At 38.5% G+C, this 18,149-nt stretch overlaps 1 protein-coding gene across 10 annotated transcripts in view; it reads right to left on the reverse strand.

Annotated features, from left to right (window-relative positions):
• Positions 1 to 18,149, reverse strand: part of nfia (nuclear factor I/A) — a 775,862-nt gene that overhangs the window by 57,021 nt on the left and 700,692 nt on the right. For all 10 annotated transcript variants that reach the window (XM_073063061.1, XM_073063065.1, XM_073063060.1 and 7 more), the window contains one exon: positions 738 to 903. In XM_073063061.1, the coding sequence (XP_072919162.1) occupies positions 738 to 903 (166 nt within the window). The remainder of the gene's footprint in view (positions 1 to 737; positions 904 to 18,149) is intronic.

The following is an 18,149-nucleotide window of genomic DNA, read 5'->3' on the forward strand; positions in this document are numbered from 1 at the left end:
TTTGTGGGATGTCAGGGTGAGGAAATGCATAGTAATAGTCTGAAAGTGGACATGAGTGAGCTCCCTGAAACTCACCTCTATTTTAAAGGTCCCCAACAATCCTTGGAAAAAATTCATTGAGAAAACTCTGGACGTGAATATAGTAAAATTGGAACTAGGGTCTTACTTCCAGCACTAATGGTAAAAAGTATTTATTGACTTGCTCGGAAATTGTATCAGGTACCAAGATAGGAGTCCAAGCTGCCCATTATACTTTCTTGTATCAACCTCCCATTTTACAAGCCTGAAGCATATGGCTCATTCCAAGTCATGGACAAAGGCACATTGCTAATAAATTCTTTATCATGGGACTATTTTTGAAAACAGACGCAAAGAAAACCCTGAACAGTTTTCACATTTCATGTTATTAAGGGAGAAAACACCATTGAAAATGGTCAATTAATGACTGAAATAAAAGCATGATTTATCTGGAAGCCAGCAAATAGATGATTGCAGGAGAAAATTTAAAAAAACCTTACGCTATAGTGAAAAAGAATATTAGTACAGCTTGATATCTTCCATTCAGATGCATGAAAATGATGCAAAGTAACTTTATAACAAAAAAGGATTAACCGACTGGCTATCCACATTAACATTTTTATACATTTAGTTGCGTGACCTAATGTTTGGACCACCTTAGAAGGTCAGCACTTTCTATGTTTATATAACATACATGGGGTTTGCTAAAGTACACTTACTGGGTGAAGTAGGTGAAGCTGCTCCTCCATCTGTAGATGTGGTAGTTGGTTTTGTGTCTGGCACTGGCAGAGGCACAGGCCTAGCCATAGGTGGAGGAGGTGGGGGTGGCAACATTGGGGTGGGAAGGAATGGATTATGGACTTTGCCTTGGCTGCTTCCATTTGGCTGTGGGACAGAGTAAAAATAATAATGAATAAGTCAAAACCACAGCTAAAGAAAAGGATTTGTAAGCAATGATTATAGTTAATGGAGGCAGCATCGGTGTGAAAGAAATGTGATAGTAAGCTAAACAACAAAGTTTCTTTCTCAAACCAGGCACAATTCTGTGGCATTCATAAAATTAAACAAAAGCTTGTTTTTAATCAAATCCTCCACACACCTGAACTGAACATAATGTATTATTTTAGTCTGGTCAGGCAAGGGGCAAATATTTGATAGACTAATATTAATAACAGATCTTATACATTGTAGCACTACCATTTTAATAACATCTTTACTTTCACTAAACATATTGTATAATAATACTCTGGATGAAATATCACTGGGAATGGTCATGCAAAACATGAGAAAATCTGGTGCCAACCCCACAGACTCAGATTTCTTAAAATCATATACTAAAAAAGGAAAAAAAATGCACCTTTTGACTACTTTAAGTACAGTTCAAATTATATTTATCACAAAATGTTGACTGTGAAATTTGATATCCTTAGCAGCAGAAAAAATCTCCCATCAGGTGCACATAACTGTAATGCAGTAAAATGTAACCTATTAAATACCCTTTAGTGAGAGATCACATTAATCAGGTCATGTCTTAGTGTTACTTCAGAACTTTCCAAAGTAGTGATGTGGACAATAATCTCACATTGTCATGGCATGCACTGCTGTATTTGAAAGGGAGGCCCACAAATGCTCAAAAGGATTCAGCTGTCTTTCTCTCAGAGCATGAAGATCCCTGCCTAAATGATTACTTCTCGGGGCTGTTAAGAAAGCTTGAAGGTTAAACTCTCTGTATAGCTTACACTCTGTATGGTTGCAAGTAACCATAAAAGATAAAAAAACTTTACTGATGCCCCACTCCCACTCATCAATAGAACCATGGAAAGTTTTCCATCACTTTAAGAGTGTAGTGAACTATTCTCAGCATGGTGACTGCAGCTCTGACACTCAAGAAACTCAACACGATCCAGGTCAAAAGCCTGAAGCGCTGAGCGACCAAGCTGCATTAATGCATAGAGATTTCAATGTTTCAGGTTAAGGATTTTTCACTAGAAATGGAAAAGTGAGAAAAAAGTATGTTTTCATTCCAGAGAGGAGAAAGGGTAGTGAGAAATGTCTCAATTACACCCCCCATCCTGCTTCTTGCACACTGATTCACCACCATAAAACATTCATTAGCCCACTACTTGGAGATTGAATTGCAGCATATCTTGTCCACAAGATGCACAGCACCAACTCACCAATTTTATAAACCTGTAACCTTAAGCTCCCAGAATGTCAATGACAGCAGGTGCTTGGGAACACCAACGTGACAATACCTTGGATTTATACAGTGCATCCAGTGGAATAAAATATTAGATCACTTGCAAGCATTCACATAAACCATATGTAAAGTGATATGAAAGTATAATTGCTGTTCTTTTAATCATCACTGGGTTAAAATCCTGGAGTTTCCTGTCTTCAACAGGTACACAAGGCAATGCAAGGATGGCAGTTACTTAAGGCATGACTCATGCCAGCTTCTCAAAGACCAACAAAATTTTTTAACAAACAGTCTTTCAGAGGTGTTTCTATCTATGGCTACATAAATAAACAAACACCCTCTACCCACGGCAATTTGTACAGACTATTTGTTCTCAAATTTGTGGCTCAAACTCTGGCTCTACAGAAATTGAATAAATAAAAATCTTAACAATATTGCGCAAATAAGGCTTCTGAGGCAACTATGCATTTTCAATTGACACTGCAGGAACAATATGCAGGAAGTCAAAAACAGGTAAGACATATGCAATCAAAGATAGGGTTTTAAGGAATGTCGATGAATGAAGGACCTTAGAGTTCAAGTCCATATTTACCTAAAAGTGGCAACACAGATGTATAAGTTGGTATATGAAATGGTAGTCTTCATACATCACAACACAGGATATAAGAGTTGTGGTGTTCTATAGTTAGACTGTGGTTAGTGTCAACGCTGATGCATAGGGTGGCGAAGAAGGTATATGAAATGGTAGTCTTTATACAGCAGGACATAGAACATTAGAGTCCTGGTATTCTGTCGTTTGATTGTAGTACTGTGTGGAGTTTTGGTTGCTACTCTCTAGGAAGAGTAGTTGCACTGCAGAGAATGCAGAGGAAGTTCTTTAGGATGCTGGAGACACAAAACACTACAGATGCTGGAATCTGGAGCAACAGCAATCTGCTGGAGAACTTGAAATCCCCTTTTCCTGCCCACAAATGTTACTTGACCTATTGAGTTCCTGAAGCAGATTGTTAATTTCACCAGGATGTTGCATGAATTGAGTGACTTCAGTAATGGGGAGAGAAGTTGGGTTTGCTTTTCCTGACAGCAAAATAGGCTGAGGGTGACCTGACAGAGTTATATTAAATTTCAAAACATGCAGATAGGGTAGGTCCTCAGACACTTATTCACACATTGCACATTGAAAGTAAGAGGGATAGGTTTAACTTGAGAGGAAGAACTTTAAAGTGGATTTGAGGGGAAAGTTTCTATTTTTTAAATACAGAGAGTGGTTAATATCTGGAACTCAACACAAGTGGAGGTAATAGAGACAGATAGAATCACAACATTTAAGATACACTTAGACAGGTACTTAAATAAACAATGTTTAGAAGGATATGGACCTAATGCAAGCACATAGAATTAGCGTCAATGGCGAAAAGTGTCAGAATGGACAAAGAGGCTGAAGGCCAACTCTGTGACTATTTGAATGTGTAATTTAGTATATCCTTCAAAGCTAAGAAAAGAATGTAAAACAAAAATGGCAAACATAGGAATAAGGTACAATCACAGGCCATTAAGAATCACAAGCCACTTCTATGAAATTATTTCACTTGCAAATATATATTCCAGTCTATCATCTAAACACTGGTGAGAAAACAACATTTATCAACCAAGAGAATAATACACCTGACATAAGCAGTGCATACAATGAAAAATACAGTAACTCTAGTAAGATTTCAGAAGATATAAATCTGGGCAAAAGAATATATGAAAGTGCCTACTTAATGCAGAGACCTCAGAATGAATGAAACAATGAGACACTCAAGCATTTCTCCTTTTCTACAATGAAAGATCTCCTAAAGCATATTAACTTATTGACCACTGAACTGCTTCTTAATTAGTTCCTTTACAAATAACAATGGCAATATTATGTGGCACTGTGTCAAAATGATCATCAGTGAAAGAGGAGACTCAGCCCATTCATCCACTGACTATCATTATTCAAAACTGTATCAGAAGAGAGAAACTTCAAATCTCAAATGTTTTATCTGTGCGTTATTTGGCTTGTGCTGATAATGTACTCTGTTTACATGTTTCTCAGGTAATAATTCTTGAAAGTATGCCAAAGGATTGTTGGCAATACACAGAAGGTGACAATCAATAATGCTCTGTAATCTAGGAGAATGAGCCATTGCAAACAGGGCTCCCTCTCAAGCTACAAGAAGTAGTTCCTGCTGATAATGATGTAGGTCAACCTGGAACAAACCAAAACATCAGTTAAAACTTATTTGCTACAATGGATAGGGATGCTATCCTGCGGTGTTACCTCAAACAAAACATAGCAGTGGTGACATTATGTAATAATAAATGAATGACTAACCCTGAGAGAAAACATGAAGCAATAAGTACCCTAAAAATCAGAACTTCTCCTTTGAATCTCAGCCTCATTGTATATTGTTCTTTGTGTGATCAAAGTACCTACATCTACTGCAATAGATGGATCTCTTGATAGTTTGCCCTCCTGTTTGTATACAACACATAGTTCTTCCTACTCCATGGTTGTTACCAGCAAACTGACAATGCTTATCCCATTATTGTGAGGTGAGTTACATTACACTATCTACTTCTATTGGAACTCTTGTAGAATCCTGGCCATTTCTGTCTAAGTTAATTCATCAAGACAAATGTTCATCGTGAATTGAACACAATTCGTGTGTTATTCAATATTAAACAAAAGCCAATAACCTTTACATTCTGAAAAGTTAAACCTATAATGAAAGTTGAAAACTACGCTTTGAGCAAAAAAAGTTTGGAGATTTATAAAATAGGATTCTAATGAAGAGAGGGAAGAAAAACACTTCATAATAATGTAAATAAAAGTGGAATATGCTGGAAATATTGGTGAATTAATTCTCAGGTCTGTGTATTTTGCTTTTCAATTACTGTTGAATTTATGTCATTTCTTGTCCAACAAGGCGATCTAACAAAATAGAATAATCAACCTGAAATATTAATACTGTTTCTTGCTTCACAGACACTGCTTGACTTATTGACATTTCTAGCATTTCCTGCTTAACTTGGATTTACCACATAAGAACCTAAGAAGGAGCAGGAGTAGGCCATCCGGCCCATCGAGCCTGCTCTGCCATTCAATAAGATCATGGCTGGTCTGGCCATGGACTCATCTCCACCTACCTGCCTTTTACCATAACCGTTAATACCCCTACCATGCAAAGATCTATCCAAGTTTGTCTTAATCATAGGCAGTTTTCCCTCTTTGCATTACGATACTGAAACATAACAGCCCAAATTCCAGTCAGTTTCATCCAATTCATGCCATCAGCTTTAGTGTTGAAGTAAAAGTTGTATTCTAGCAAGGTGGTCAACTAATCACTAAGGATAAACTACTAATATACTAAGAATATTATATTTCCTTACAACATAGGATGAGGTCAGTTGGCACACAGACTATGCTGGATCTCAGACCAGTCCCATCAATTCCATTCCTCCAGGTATTTCCCTGATACATTTTCTTTCAAATGCCCATAACTCTACCCACCAGTCACACACATGAGGAACAATTTACAGTGGTTAATTAATTCAGCAACTGACTTTGGGATGTGTGCAGGGAAAACTGCAGAGTCAGAGGGTGAATATGCAAATTCCATACACAGCATCAAAAATCAGTACAGAATTAATAGAAGCTTCAGGCAGCAGCACTACTGCTGACTGCCAAGCCACCACTTTCGTTGCCTGTAAACATTACTAATCCTTTTAATAGAAATCTTTCTTCCATAATATCAAATTTTGGTGCCTCACTTTAAGATGGACCCTTAAGTTTCAGGAACCTATAGATGGAGCAGAAAGTTTTCAAGGTTGATACATTATACAATGGAGAAGCAGCAGATATTCTCCTAACAGCAAGACAGTTTAAGAGGAGGTATTTTACATACATTTAAAAGCTCAGCTAAATTAAGTAAAGTTGTTTCAAGAAGCTGAAGAACCAAAGGACGAAGACTGGGGGAAATGTTTGTGCCACAGGCAAGATGAGGATAACTTTTTAATGCTACATTGGGAAGGACTTGGAAAGTAGTACCAGACTGCCTTAAGGATATAGATTCAGCAGTGTTCTTGAAAATGAAACTGGAAAAGTGCTTTTAAGACAACAAATACAGGAATACAAGAAAAGAGTGAAGGAATAGACCAGTGATTCCCAAGGGGTGGCAGTATCACCCCCCCCCCCCCTGTGGGGGGGTGCAGTTATGTGTCCTAAGGAGGCTTGGGGAAATAGAAGTCGTTGGAGGGTGTTCAAGATTCTGGGAGGGGCAGTAGGTGGTACCCTAACTTGAGGCACAAGACCTGACCAACCGATCATGTCAACTTGTTGCTATCATCAACTTTTGATAGACATTCACAGTTCGTTTAAATTTTTTATTTCAATTTAGCCCTATTATAAATATGTACATTTTGTAGATTTTGGTACATATTTTGTAAATATGTAGATCTCTATAAGTCTGAAGGTGGTGAAGCCTTGAATTCTAATCCTGTTAAGAAACAAAAACTACAGAAAAATGTGTCAATACAATGTTACATATCTGGAGTATGGTTTTACTCTGTTTCCATCAGGTCAGCAATGCCCCATGTATCTTATTTGCAAATACTGTACTGTCTAATGAAGCCACGAAACTATCACGATTACAGGAACACTTCCGTAAAAGACAACCTGTAAAGGCTACTTATGGTATTACTCAGTTACAGAAGATGAAAGAAGCATTTAAAATACATTGCACACTCGTGTCCTTTGCCAAGAAAGTTAAAAATGACCTTGATAGTGGTCTCATTGCTTCTTATAACATTTCCAAAATGACAGCAAAGTGTAGAAAATCTCATACAATTGGTGAAAGATTAATAATGCCTGCTGTATCAGAAGTGCTAACCACTGTTCTCAAAATAGATACCAGTATGTTAAAATCAATTCCTGTGAGTAATAACTCTATAGCTCGTTGTAGTGCTGAAATAAGTGAAGACATTGAGCATGAACTATACACAGATCTACAAAAAACAAAATTTGGGATACAACTGGATGAGTTAACTGTGCAAGAATACGAGTCATTGCTAATGGCATATGTATGGTTTATCAAGCGTTTATGAAGAGATTCTCTTTTGTAAAAAGATAAAAACAAATATTAATGGAGAATCAATCTACAATGAGCTCATAATGTATATTGAGTGCAAAACTATTCCAACTAGGAACATGATTTCTTGTTCAACAGATGGAGCACTACATATGACAGACCGCCATGCTGGTTTAGTGGCATTTATGAAAAAATAACTTCCGAGTCTATTTGCAATCCATTGCGTAATTCATCGTCAACATCTCGCAGCCAAAAACCTCAGCCAGTCACTTTTTTCAAGCATGAATCTTGTAATAATTTCTATCTACAAAATTATAGCTCATCCATTAAATAGCAGAATATTTCACCAGTTATGGCAGATAATGATGAATGCTTGCTTCTTACACTGAAGTGCATTGACTAGCAAAAGGCTGCTGCTTAAATTATTTCTTTGATCTTTTTGATACTATGGTGAATTTTTGTTCAAAGTGGACAAGAACTTGGGAAACAAGGTTGAATTTCTAATGTAGAGATATGGCATACCTAACCAGTCTATATAACAAAAAGAGCATTCTAAATATGAAACTGCAGGGTGAGAATTTCAGTTTAATTCAGGCAAAAAGTGCCATGTCCTCTTATATTGGAAAATTGAAAATATATAAACAAAACATTGGAAGAAGAATGTTTTCACAGTTTCCCTGCATAGACAGTATGGCACTCACTTTCACTGATGGTGATTTGCAAGAGTACTGCTCACACCTGCAGTCACTGAAGAAGGATTTTCAGAATCGATTCTGAACGATCTGGAGATTCCGGACTGGGTAATTAACCCATTTCTTTGCAAGGTGGAAGCACAGGAAGAGAGTTTGCAAGAAGAAGTTATCAAAATTCAGAATGATGAAGAAACAAAAATGCTTTTCAAAAATGTCAGCTTTTGTGGTATGTGGCTATACTTTCATACGAAGTTTACTGCTCTTTGGAGAAGATCCAATTTGCTCTTCATTGCATTTCCATCCTCCTACCTTGTTGAAAGAGACTTCAGAGCAGAGATCCACATACTCACAAAAAAATGAAACCGCTTGGACATTGTTACGTGTGGGGACTTTTATTGTCACAACTTGAACCAGATATTTCAACTGTTGCTATGAACCATCAAGCTTAAGGATCACATTGATATTGACGCTGCTGTACAGCATAGGTAAATGTGTAAGCTAGGCTTAAAGACAAATAAAAATTTAAAGCAGGCAACACACACAAAAAGCTCTAAAATCTCAGCAAGCCAGGCAGCACCTATGGGAAAGAATATAGTTAACTTTTTGGGCGAAAATCCTTCGGCAGGACTCTCCGGACTTTTCAGTCCCGCTGAAGTCTCTCGGCCTGAAACATCTACTGTACTCTTTTCCGTAGATGCTGCCTGGCCTGCTGAGTTCCTCCAGCATTTTGTGTTTGTTGCTTGTATTTCCAACATCTACAGATTTTCTCTTGTTTGTGATTGAAAATTTAAAGCAGAATCATTTTTCTCATGTTAGCATATGGTAGACATGTTCTTACACTATGGGTATGCCAGAAAGTATATTATGCCTCAGAGGGGCTTTGGAAAGTATGAAGGTGCTTTAGGGAGGCATAAGCAAGTACAAAAGTTCTTTAGGGGGCTGTTGGGAAACACTGGAATAGACTAATAGAATCGAAAGAGGATAGCTAGAAATACTTTGCAGGCTAGACAACAGGGAGAGAGAAACAATTAAAGTTTCAGGTCAGTGACCTTTTATCAGACTTCCAGCTTCCATAATGGTTTACTTTTGAAAGGGACCAATTGGGTAGGCCTTTTTAAAAAAGATAGTTTTGATAGGTTCTTTAGGGCTGAACAGCCTGCTCATTTTCTATGACTCTAAATAAAATACTGTATGTAACAAGACAACAGGAGGGTTGTGAATAGTGACTCATCATTAAAGCTTCTTTGCATTTATTTCAGCTTTGCTGTAACTGAAGTTTGAAGAGCTTTTTGCAACTCCTAACTCCTGATGTGGTGCTGGGAAATCAATTGAATCTCTGCTTTTCTTAAAAGGACAAGAAACATGCCAGGGAAGGTCATGTTGCATTTCAGGGTACTGGCATACATCTGCTTGTACCTCAAAACCAGAATGCTCAGGTAAGTGCATATATACTTGCACAAGAATGAGATCTATTGCATCAAAGAAGCAATGATGAAAAGCATTATCATACTGTGAAGGGAGCTTGCAGGCAGACACTTACGCACTGATAACTGCACCAATTTAAACATATCAAGATCACTTCAAACAGCCACGAGGAACACTGCAACGATCAATTGTGTAATAGATATGTGAAGCAGGTCTCCGACATGGTTTGTGTGATCATCATATCTCATTCCCTTTCTGAACATTCAACAACACTTTAACAGAGACCTGCAACTAAGGCTGGCAGGATTCCTGAAAATCAGCATGATTATTGATTGCAATCACATGACCCAAATATTCCGTTACAGTATGCCACTATTTATACAAATCACAAAGATTTCTCTTCCCCTCCTAATGCATCTGTAACTAACAAGAAATAAATATGTATATTTCTTCAACATTATTTGCAACACCTTCAGTTTAAATCACCCACAGTCTCTGGAAATCTGAATTAGCGTGACTGCTGGAGACTCAAATCAAACTTCTGGGCCCTTTGACTTCCTGGATTTCCCAACACACAAACTGATCGTTAACATAATGAGATATAGGGGATGGCCAGAGTTACAAAAATACACCATCAGCAATCTTAACAAGTACATCTGGATGAGTCTGGAGCTATTCCTGACTATAGCCAGTGAAATATTCTTGGATTCTTGCTGTCTGCTACTCGGCAACACCACCACCGGCAAACAGAACAACTGGCCATGCAATCTGCATGTGCTGGAGGGCACTTACTGCACACAAGCTGCCCACTGACCAATTTGCATCTGACAAAAATTATTTCAGAATGTAAGCATAAGTTGCATTGTTGTTCATCTTGTGTTGCAATGTAGCCTTCACTTCAAAATTAAGTACAGAATTTTATGAACAATTATTGTGATGTTAAACCACATTAAATACTCTATATAGCCAGTTAATTATCATGGCAATGATATTCTGTAATGCCTAACTATCCAAATCTTATTTATTAAGAATGTGCTGATCAGTTGCTGTAAATGACAGATAATTGAATTAAACAACAAGGACCCTGTACAGTGAATGACTGTAAACATGTTCAGAGCAGGAAGACAGTAACATCAGATGACCTGGATGCAGGAAGAACATTCTGCTGCTCTCATGGATAGTGCTGGAATCAGATAAAAACAACTGTCATGTACACTTTGCATTAATGGAAGGTATACATTTAACCCTTCAGCTGGTTTGACTCAGTTAAATTCATTTAACCTCTAACATTAATGCTCCATTTAACTGAGTGGTAGACTTAGCAATGGAAGAAGTGATGGCCTCATTCACACTGCTACAGAGCACTCAGCACATTTCCATGTCAGAGATGTTCCTCCCTTTCTATTAATCCTTCAAGCATGACTTCAGCAATGCCTGTTGTTCTCTGGTCAGCTGCTCCCTAGAAGTTGCTTTACAATCAACACAGCTTTGCATTTGAACCTTTAAACTGTTATAACAATTATTAAACTTGTACAAGCAAGCAATACCCTGCCTTTAATGTAATTGTGAAGGCAGCCTGGAACTTCCTGGGTAGAACACTTGGTAAGAGTAGGGTGACATTGCTTTATTCACTCCAAAGAATTGTGGGTGCACACTGCACAAGTGTGATCCACAAACTTTTGCTCAAGTACAAAACTTCAGGCCCTAGCATCATACTGTGACAACTTTGCATCAATTTGTTCCATTATAGATTCCCATGTCAACATAAATAATGGATGCCGCCTTTGTAAACCTGTCGCAATTTTTCTCACTCAGCAAGGGCAGTGCGAGCTTTTGTATAAGCCTAGGGTGTGCTATTTCAAATACAAATGTCTGCTGCCCCTGAAGATTGCACTTGGTATTGATTCCTGAGAGCAATGCAGTGACAGATTGTCTAGTAATACCATGATGACCTGGAAACTACGGCTGGATGCGTGCCTGGCATTTTGTGCTAAAAGCAATGGCTTGGGATTGGATATGGAACAGATGGCAAGTCAATGAAGTCTAGAGTGAGAAATTCAATTTTCTGACTGCATCATCTTGCACATGGTCAAAGCTTAGGGCCGAATTGTCCTCTCCTGCCCTCCACTGGATACAAGATTGGCAATGCATGCTGATGTAAAACCGAGTGCACTTGATCTAGTTGTGATCCTGACAGGATTTTGTTGGGCAACACACATAGGTTACTAGGGGAGAAGAAATCCTAATATTCTCACATATACTTTAGTTATGCCTCAAAGTACTTTCAAATTGCTCAACACCTGAGGAAATTCCAAATAAGCTTCAAGGATCCTAACTCTAACCCTTATCAACTACAGCTTGGCATTCAATGCTTCCCCCGCTTTCCATCACTTCCCCCCCCCCCAAAAAAAACTAATCAATAAGTTTCAAGATTTTGGCTTCAATACCTCCTTGTCCAATTGGATCTTCATTTTCTCACTTGCAGACCCTAGTAAGTCCAGATTGGCAATAGCATCTCCTGCACAATCTCCATCAGCACAGGTGCATCTCAAGAGTGTATGCTTAGCCTGTTGCTCCACACCCTTCAAAGTTATGACTGTCTGGCTATGCACAGCTCCAATACCATTTTTAAATTTGCTGATGACATCATTATCGTAGGCCGAATCAAAGGTGGTGACAAATCAGGAGGGAAATTGAAGTCTGGCTGAGTGGTATCTCAACAACAACCTCGTACTCAATGTCAGCAAGAGCGAGGAGCTGGTCTTTGACTTCAGGAAGAGGAAGCCAGAGGTCTATGAGCCAGTCCACATTGGGGGGTCAAAGCTGCAGAGGGTCAGTAGCTTTAAATGCCTTGGGGTTATTATTTCACAGGACCTGTCCTAGGCCCTGCATGTAAGTGCAATTATGAAGTGAGTACAGCAGGGCCTCTACTTCCTTAGAAGTTTATGAAGATATTGAATGACAAACTTCTAAAAATGTGTGGTGCAGGGTATATTGACTGGTTGCATCACAGCCTGGTATGAAAACACCACTGCCCTTGAATAGAAAATCCTACAATAAGTAGTGGATATGGCCTCATCCATCACGGGTAAAGCCTTCCCCACCATTGAACACATCTACAAGGAGCGCTGTCACAGGGATCATCAGGAATCCCCACTACCCAGGTCATGCTTTCTTCTCGCTTCTGCAAGATGGTGGTACAGGAGCCTCAGGACTCACACCACCAGGTTCAGAATCAGTTATACCCCTAAGCATCTGGCTCTTGAACCAGTGGGGGATAACTTTATTCAGCTTCACTTGCCCCATCACTGAACTGTTCCCACAACCTATGGACTCACTTTCAAGGACTCTGCATCTCATGTCCCTGATACTTATTGCTTATTTATTTATTTATTGCTATTATTGTCTATTTTGTATTTGTGCAGTTTGTTATCTTTTGCACATTGGGGTTTTTGTCTGCCCTGTTGAGCGCTGTCTTTCATTAATTCTGTTATGGTTCTTGGATTTATTGAGTATGCCTGCAAAAAATGAATTTCAGGGTTGTTTCTGGGGACATATAATGTATTTTGATAATAAATTTACTTTGCACTTTGATTGGCTTTACATAAAAGTATGATCAGAATCAAGTTTATTATCAGAAGCATATTTCATGTAATTTGTTGTTTTACGGCAGCAGTACAATGCAATATACTATAAATTACAGTAAGAAATATATATCTAGTAGGGGTTATTATTGCATAGCCTTCTGAAGATGTCTGTGATGGTGGGAAGACTTGTATCTGTGATGGAAATGGCCAAATTTACAACCTTCTGCAGTTTTTCCAATTCTGTCCAATGGCTCGTCATATCTGATGACAGTGGAACTAGTTAGAATGCTCTCCACGGTACATCTGTAGAACTTCTTTAAGTCTTTAGTGAGGCTAGGGATGCCAAGTGGATAAAACAACAGAAATTCTAGGGAGAGATGTGGCCCATTTCATGTTTACAAACACAAGAGATTCTTTAAGTGCTGGAAATCCAGAGTAACACACACAAATGCTGGAGGAACTCAGCAGGTCAAGCAGCATCTATGGAGGGGAATAAAGAGTTTATGCTTCAGGCTGAGATGTTTCAGCCAGAAATGTTGACTCTTTATTGCTTTCCATAGATGCTGCTTGACCTGCTGAGTTCTTCCTGCATTTCCTCTTTGCTGGGCCTGGAAATGTTTTATAGTTTAAAAAAAATCTATCCTAATATTACTGTTGAAATTTTTAAGCTAACATGGAGTAAACAGGATACTGTAGGAGATCTGCCCTTACCGATACTATTTAATTCACAGTCAATCAGCAAATCTACATCATGAACACCTTTGTGAAGATTGTTTTTTTTTTACACACACAACTGGGGGAGCTCAAGCCAACTGAATGAGTTTTAAAATATTGAATCTGCACTTTTACTATTATATAATTCATGAGTTTTCAGATGATCTGAGCAAATGAATCCTCAGACATGAATGTTGGTATATTGATTTGATGTCTGGATAAGTAGGTATCTTCTAACTCACTGCAGACAGTATCCACTACGTGTTGTCTGGTATGTCTGAAAGCATGATTACATAAAATAATGCCTTGAGTGTAATATATTTTATACACCTGCTATAAATTGAATCAAAAATTGTCAGTTAGAAGCCCACAGTACAAAAGATGCTTTGTTACTTTAGGTGCTCTGACGCTAAGTAATTGATAGATTATTTAAATGTTTTCTTTAGCCAGATGCAGTGCAAGTTTACTGCAGAGATTATTATCTTTGTTCAAAAGAATAACTCTTACTCACTGACCTTAAAATCTCAAAAGATGGAATATTCCCAAATGAGATTTTTCCTGAAAACTATGACTGAGAAACAAAGCTATGTACAGAGAGGTGATGAGAGACTAGAGGAATTCTAATCATTTTAAAATTTAGGCTAATATAGAAACATATGCACTATGCAGAGACAGTAGTGAAAATCGTTTCATAGAGATTTGGGAAGTTTATCCACAAAAGTCACAAGTCTATTTACTATTTAAATGGGAAAGACTGAGCAGAAATCTGTCAAGTCTTTCCCATCTGAACACAATTAGATCAACAGAGTTACTCAGTTAAAGTGTAAGACCAACTGCACCAGAAAACTTTTACTTTTATCCAGGTTAGACCAAACTGTAAGCTTATATAGAGGTGTCCCTTTTGTGGACTCTCAATGCAGATTGGTTGAACAGGACAGATCTCGCAGTTGTACTGATGGAACACTACTGATTGGGTCAAAATCCTCTATTTCAATGTCGTGATTGAAGATTACTATCCTGTTGAAAAAGCTTGATCACAAATAGATTCAAGTTACAACAAGCATAATCAATAGATATGTGTTATATTATTTAGCTTTGTCTTTTTGCTGATGGCATGATAACCCTTTTTTCTGATTTGCCATTTGCTATATTTGTATATGTTATTCCCCTTCATATGACTTGTCCTACAACTTCAGATCTTCAACCCTCTATTTGTGACTGTGTAGTCCCTTCCCTTTTTTACACATTCCGTTTTTGCCAACCATGTTAAATGATAACTATAAATTTGATTGACTCTCAGTTTTTGCTAATAATCACTTATGCTGATTCTTTTTGGAAGAACATTTGGAAAATGTCTGTAGATACTTCCCTATCCATCAGTTTCATGGCTTCTTAAACTTACAACTAGCTTAGTCAGATATTATGACTATTAAATCTCTCCTTTTCTCATAGATAATTTCAATAGCTTCAGAATCAGAATCAGGCTTACTATCAACTCCAAAATGTTGTGAAATCTGTTGTTTTGAGGCACAGTGAAATACACAAAAATTACTCTAAGTTACAATAAGAAATATTTCAAAAATAAATAAATAGTGCAAAAAGAAATATTATTTATGGGTTCATAGGCCGTTCAGAAATCTGATGTCTGAGAGGAAGAAGCTGTTTTTAAATTGTTGAATGTGTGTCTTCAGGCTCCTGTACCTGCTCCCTGATAGTAGAAAATAGTAGAGGGCATGTTTTGGATGGTGTGTGTCCTTAATGATGGATGCTGCCTTTTTGAGGTACTGGATTTTGAACACGTCCTTGATGGTGGGAAGAATAGTTTCCATGATGGAGCCGGATAAGTCTACAACTCTGCAGCTTTTTTCTAACCTATGCATCGAAACCTCTATACAGGCTGTGATGGAACCATTCAGAGTACTCCATGGTTCATCTATGGAAATTTGTCAGTCTTTGGTGATATATGTGTCAAATGTCACTCCATTCTTTCAGAAGGGAGCAAGGCAAACGATAGGATATTCTAGGCCAATTTGCCTGACTTCAGTGGTTGGGAAGATGTAGTTAATAAGGATAAAGGGACAGCTACAGACACATGGCAAAATAGGCTGAAGTCATTGTTTCCTTAATGGAAAATCTTGTCAAATCTATTGGAATTCTCTGAGGAAGTAAAGGATGTTGGATGTTGTTTACTTGAATTTTAAGAAAACCTTTGACAAGGTGTCACACATGAGGCTTCTAAACAATATGGGAGCCCATGGGATTATGGGAAAGATACCAGCATGGATAGAAAATTGGCTGACTAGCACAAAGCAAGGAGAGAGAATACAGGTGGCCTTTTCTAGTTTGCTGGCAGTTGCTAGTGGTGTTCTGTAGTGGTTGGTGTTGGGTCTGCTACTTTTTACGTTTAATGCTAATGATCGGGATGATGGAATTGATGGCTTTGCAGCCAAGCTTGTGAATAACACAAAGATGAGTAGAGGGACAGGTAGTGTTGAGGAAGCAGGGAGTCTACAGAAGGACTTATACAAATTAGGAGAATGGACAAAGATGTGGCAGATGTAATACCGAGTGGGGAGATGCATGGTCATGCATCTTGGTAAAAGGCATAAAGGCATAGACTATTTTCTAAATAAGGAGTGAATTCAGAAATCGGAGGAGCAAATGGATTTTGGAGCCCTAGTGCAACGTTAGCATTCACTTCAAGTGGACTAGAATATTAAAGCAAGATGTAACATTCAGGCTTATAAGGGGTTGTCAGAACATATTTAGAGTATTGTGAGTAGTTTTGGGTCTCATATTTAAGAAAAAATGTGCTGGGATTACAGAGGACCCAGAAGAGGTTTACAATAATCATCCTGGAAATGGAAAGCTTAATGTATGAGAAGTATTTGATGGCTCTTGGCATGTCCTCATTGGAGTTTAGAAGACTAGGGTTGCGGATGGATCTCATGAACATTGAAACATCTGGATAGTGAGACAGCCTAGGACCACAGGGCACAGCTTCAGAAGACAGCCAGAGGATGTTAAATCTGTTAGATTAATTGGAATTCTGTGGAGGCCAAGATCTTGGATATATTTAATGCAGAGGTTGATAGGTTCTTGAGTAATATGGGCATCAAAGGTTATGGGGAGAAGGCATGAGAATGCTTTTGAGAGGGAAGATAAATCAGCCATGCAGTACAGACTCAATGGGACAAATAGCCTAATACAACTCCTATGTCTTATGGTCTTATTCTAAATCTCTCCAAACTCCTAATGGAGTGCAGCAGCTGGTATACATTTTTCATGATTGTATCAACATGTTGTGCCCAGGACAGATCCGCCGAGGTGTTGACACTCAGGAACTTCATGCTGCTCACCCTTTCCAATGATGACAGCCTCAATAAGGACTGTTGCATGCTTCTCCAACTTTCCCTTGAGAAGTCCACAATCAATTCCTTGCTCTTGTTGATGCAGAGTGCAAGTTGCTGTTGTGACACCATCAAACCCAATACACCTCCTCATCACCATCTAAGATTTTTGCCAACAACAGTTGTGTCATCGGCATATTTTACAGATGACAACTGAGCCAGACAGCCACACAATCGTGAGTGTAGAGAGAGCAGAGCGGTGGGCTAATCATGCATCCTTGTTAATTGTCAGCAAGGAGAAGGTGCTATTTCCAATCTGCATTGACTGTTGTTTCTCAATGAGAAGGTCCAGAAGTTAAGGAACCAAGGGTCCAGTTGCAGAGGAAGGTATACATGTTCAGGTTTTGAAGCTTGCTGATCAGCTCTGAGGGAATGCGAATGTTGAACACTGAGCTATAAATGATAAACAGCAGCCTATCGGAGGTATTGCTGTTGTCCAGGTGGTCCAATTTCAAGTATAAAGCCAGTGAGATTGCACCTGATGTGGACTTGTTGTGGCGGGTGGCAAATTGCAGTAGGTCCAGGTCCTTGCTCAGGCAGGAGTTAATTCTAGCCATGACCAACCTCTTAAAGCACTTCATCGCAGTAGATCTGAGTGTTACCAGGTCATAGCACTCCCCCTGCAACTGAATCCTTGAATTACTCATCAGAAGAGCACAGAGAGTAAGGACTGAAAATAACATCCCTTTTTAGAATGGCAATGAGGAGGAATTTCTTTAGCCAAAGAGTGGTGAATCTGTGTAATTCTTTGCCACAGGCATCTGTGGAGGCCAAGTCTTAATGTATATTTAAGGCAGAGGCTGATATATTCTTGATTAGTCAGGGCATGAAGGGGTATGGGGGGAAGGCAGGAGAATAAGGCTGAGAGAGAAATTAAATCAGCCATGATGAAATGGCACAACACACTCAATGGGTCAAATGGTCTAATTCTATTCCATATACAACCCCAAGATTCATTTTCGTGTTGGAATATTCAGCATTTCCTTCGA

This window comes from Hemitrygon akajei, chromosome 12 (assembly GCF_048418815.1).
Source record: "Hemitrygon akajei chromosome 12, sHemAka1.3, whole genome shotgun sequence".
NCBI lineage: Eukaryota > Metazoa > Chordata > Chondrichthyes > Myliobatiformes > Dasyatidae > Hemitrygon > Hemitrygon akajei.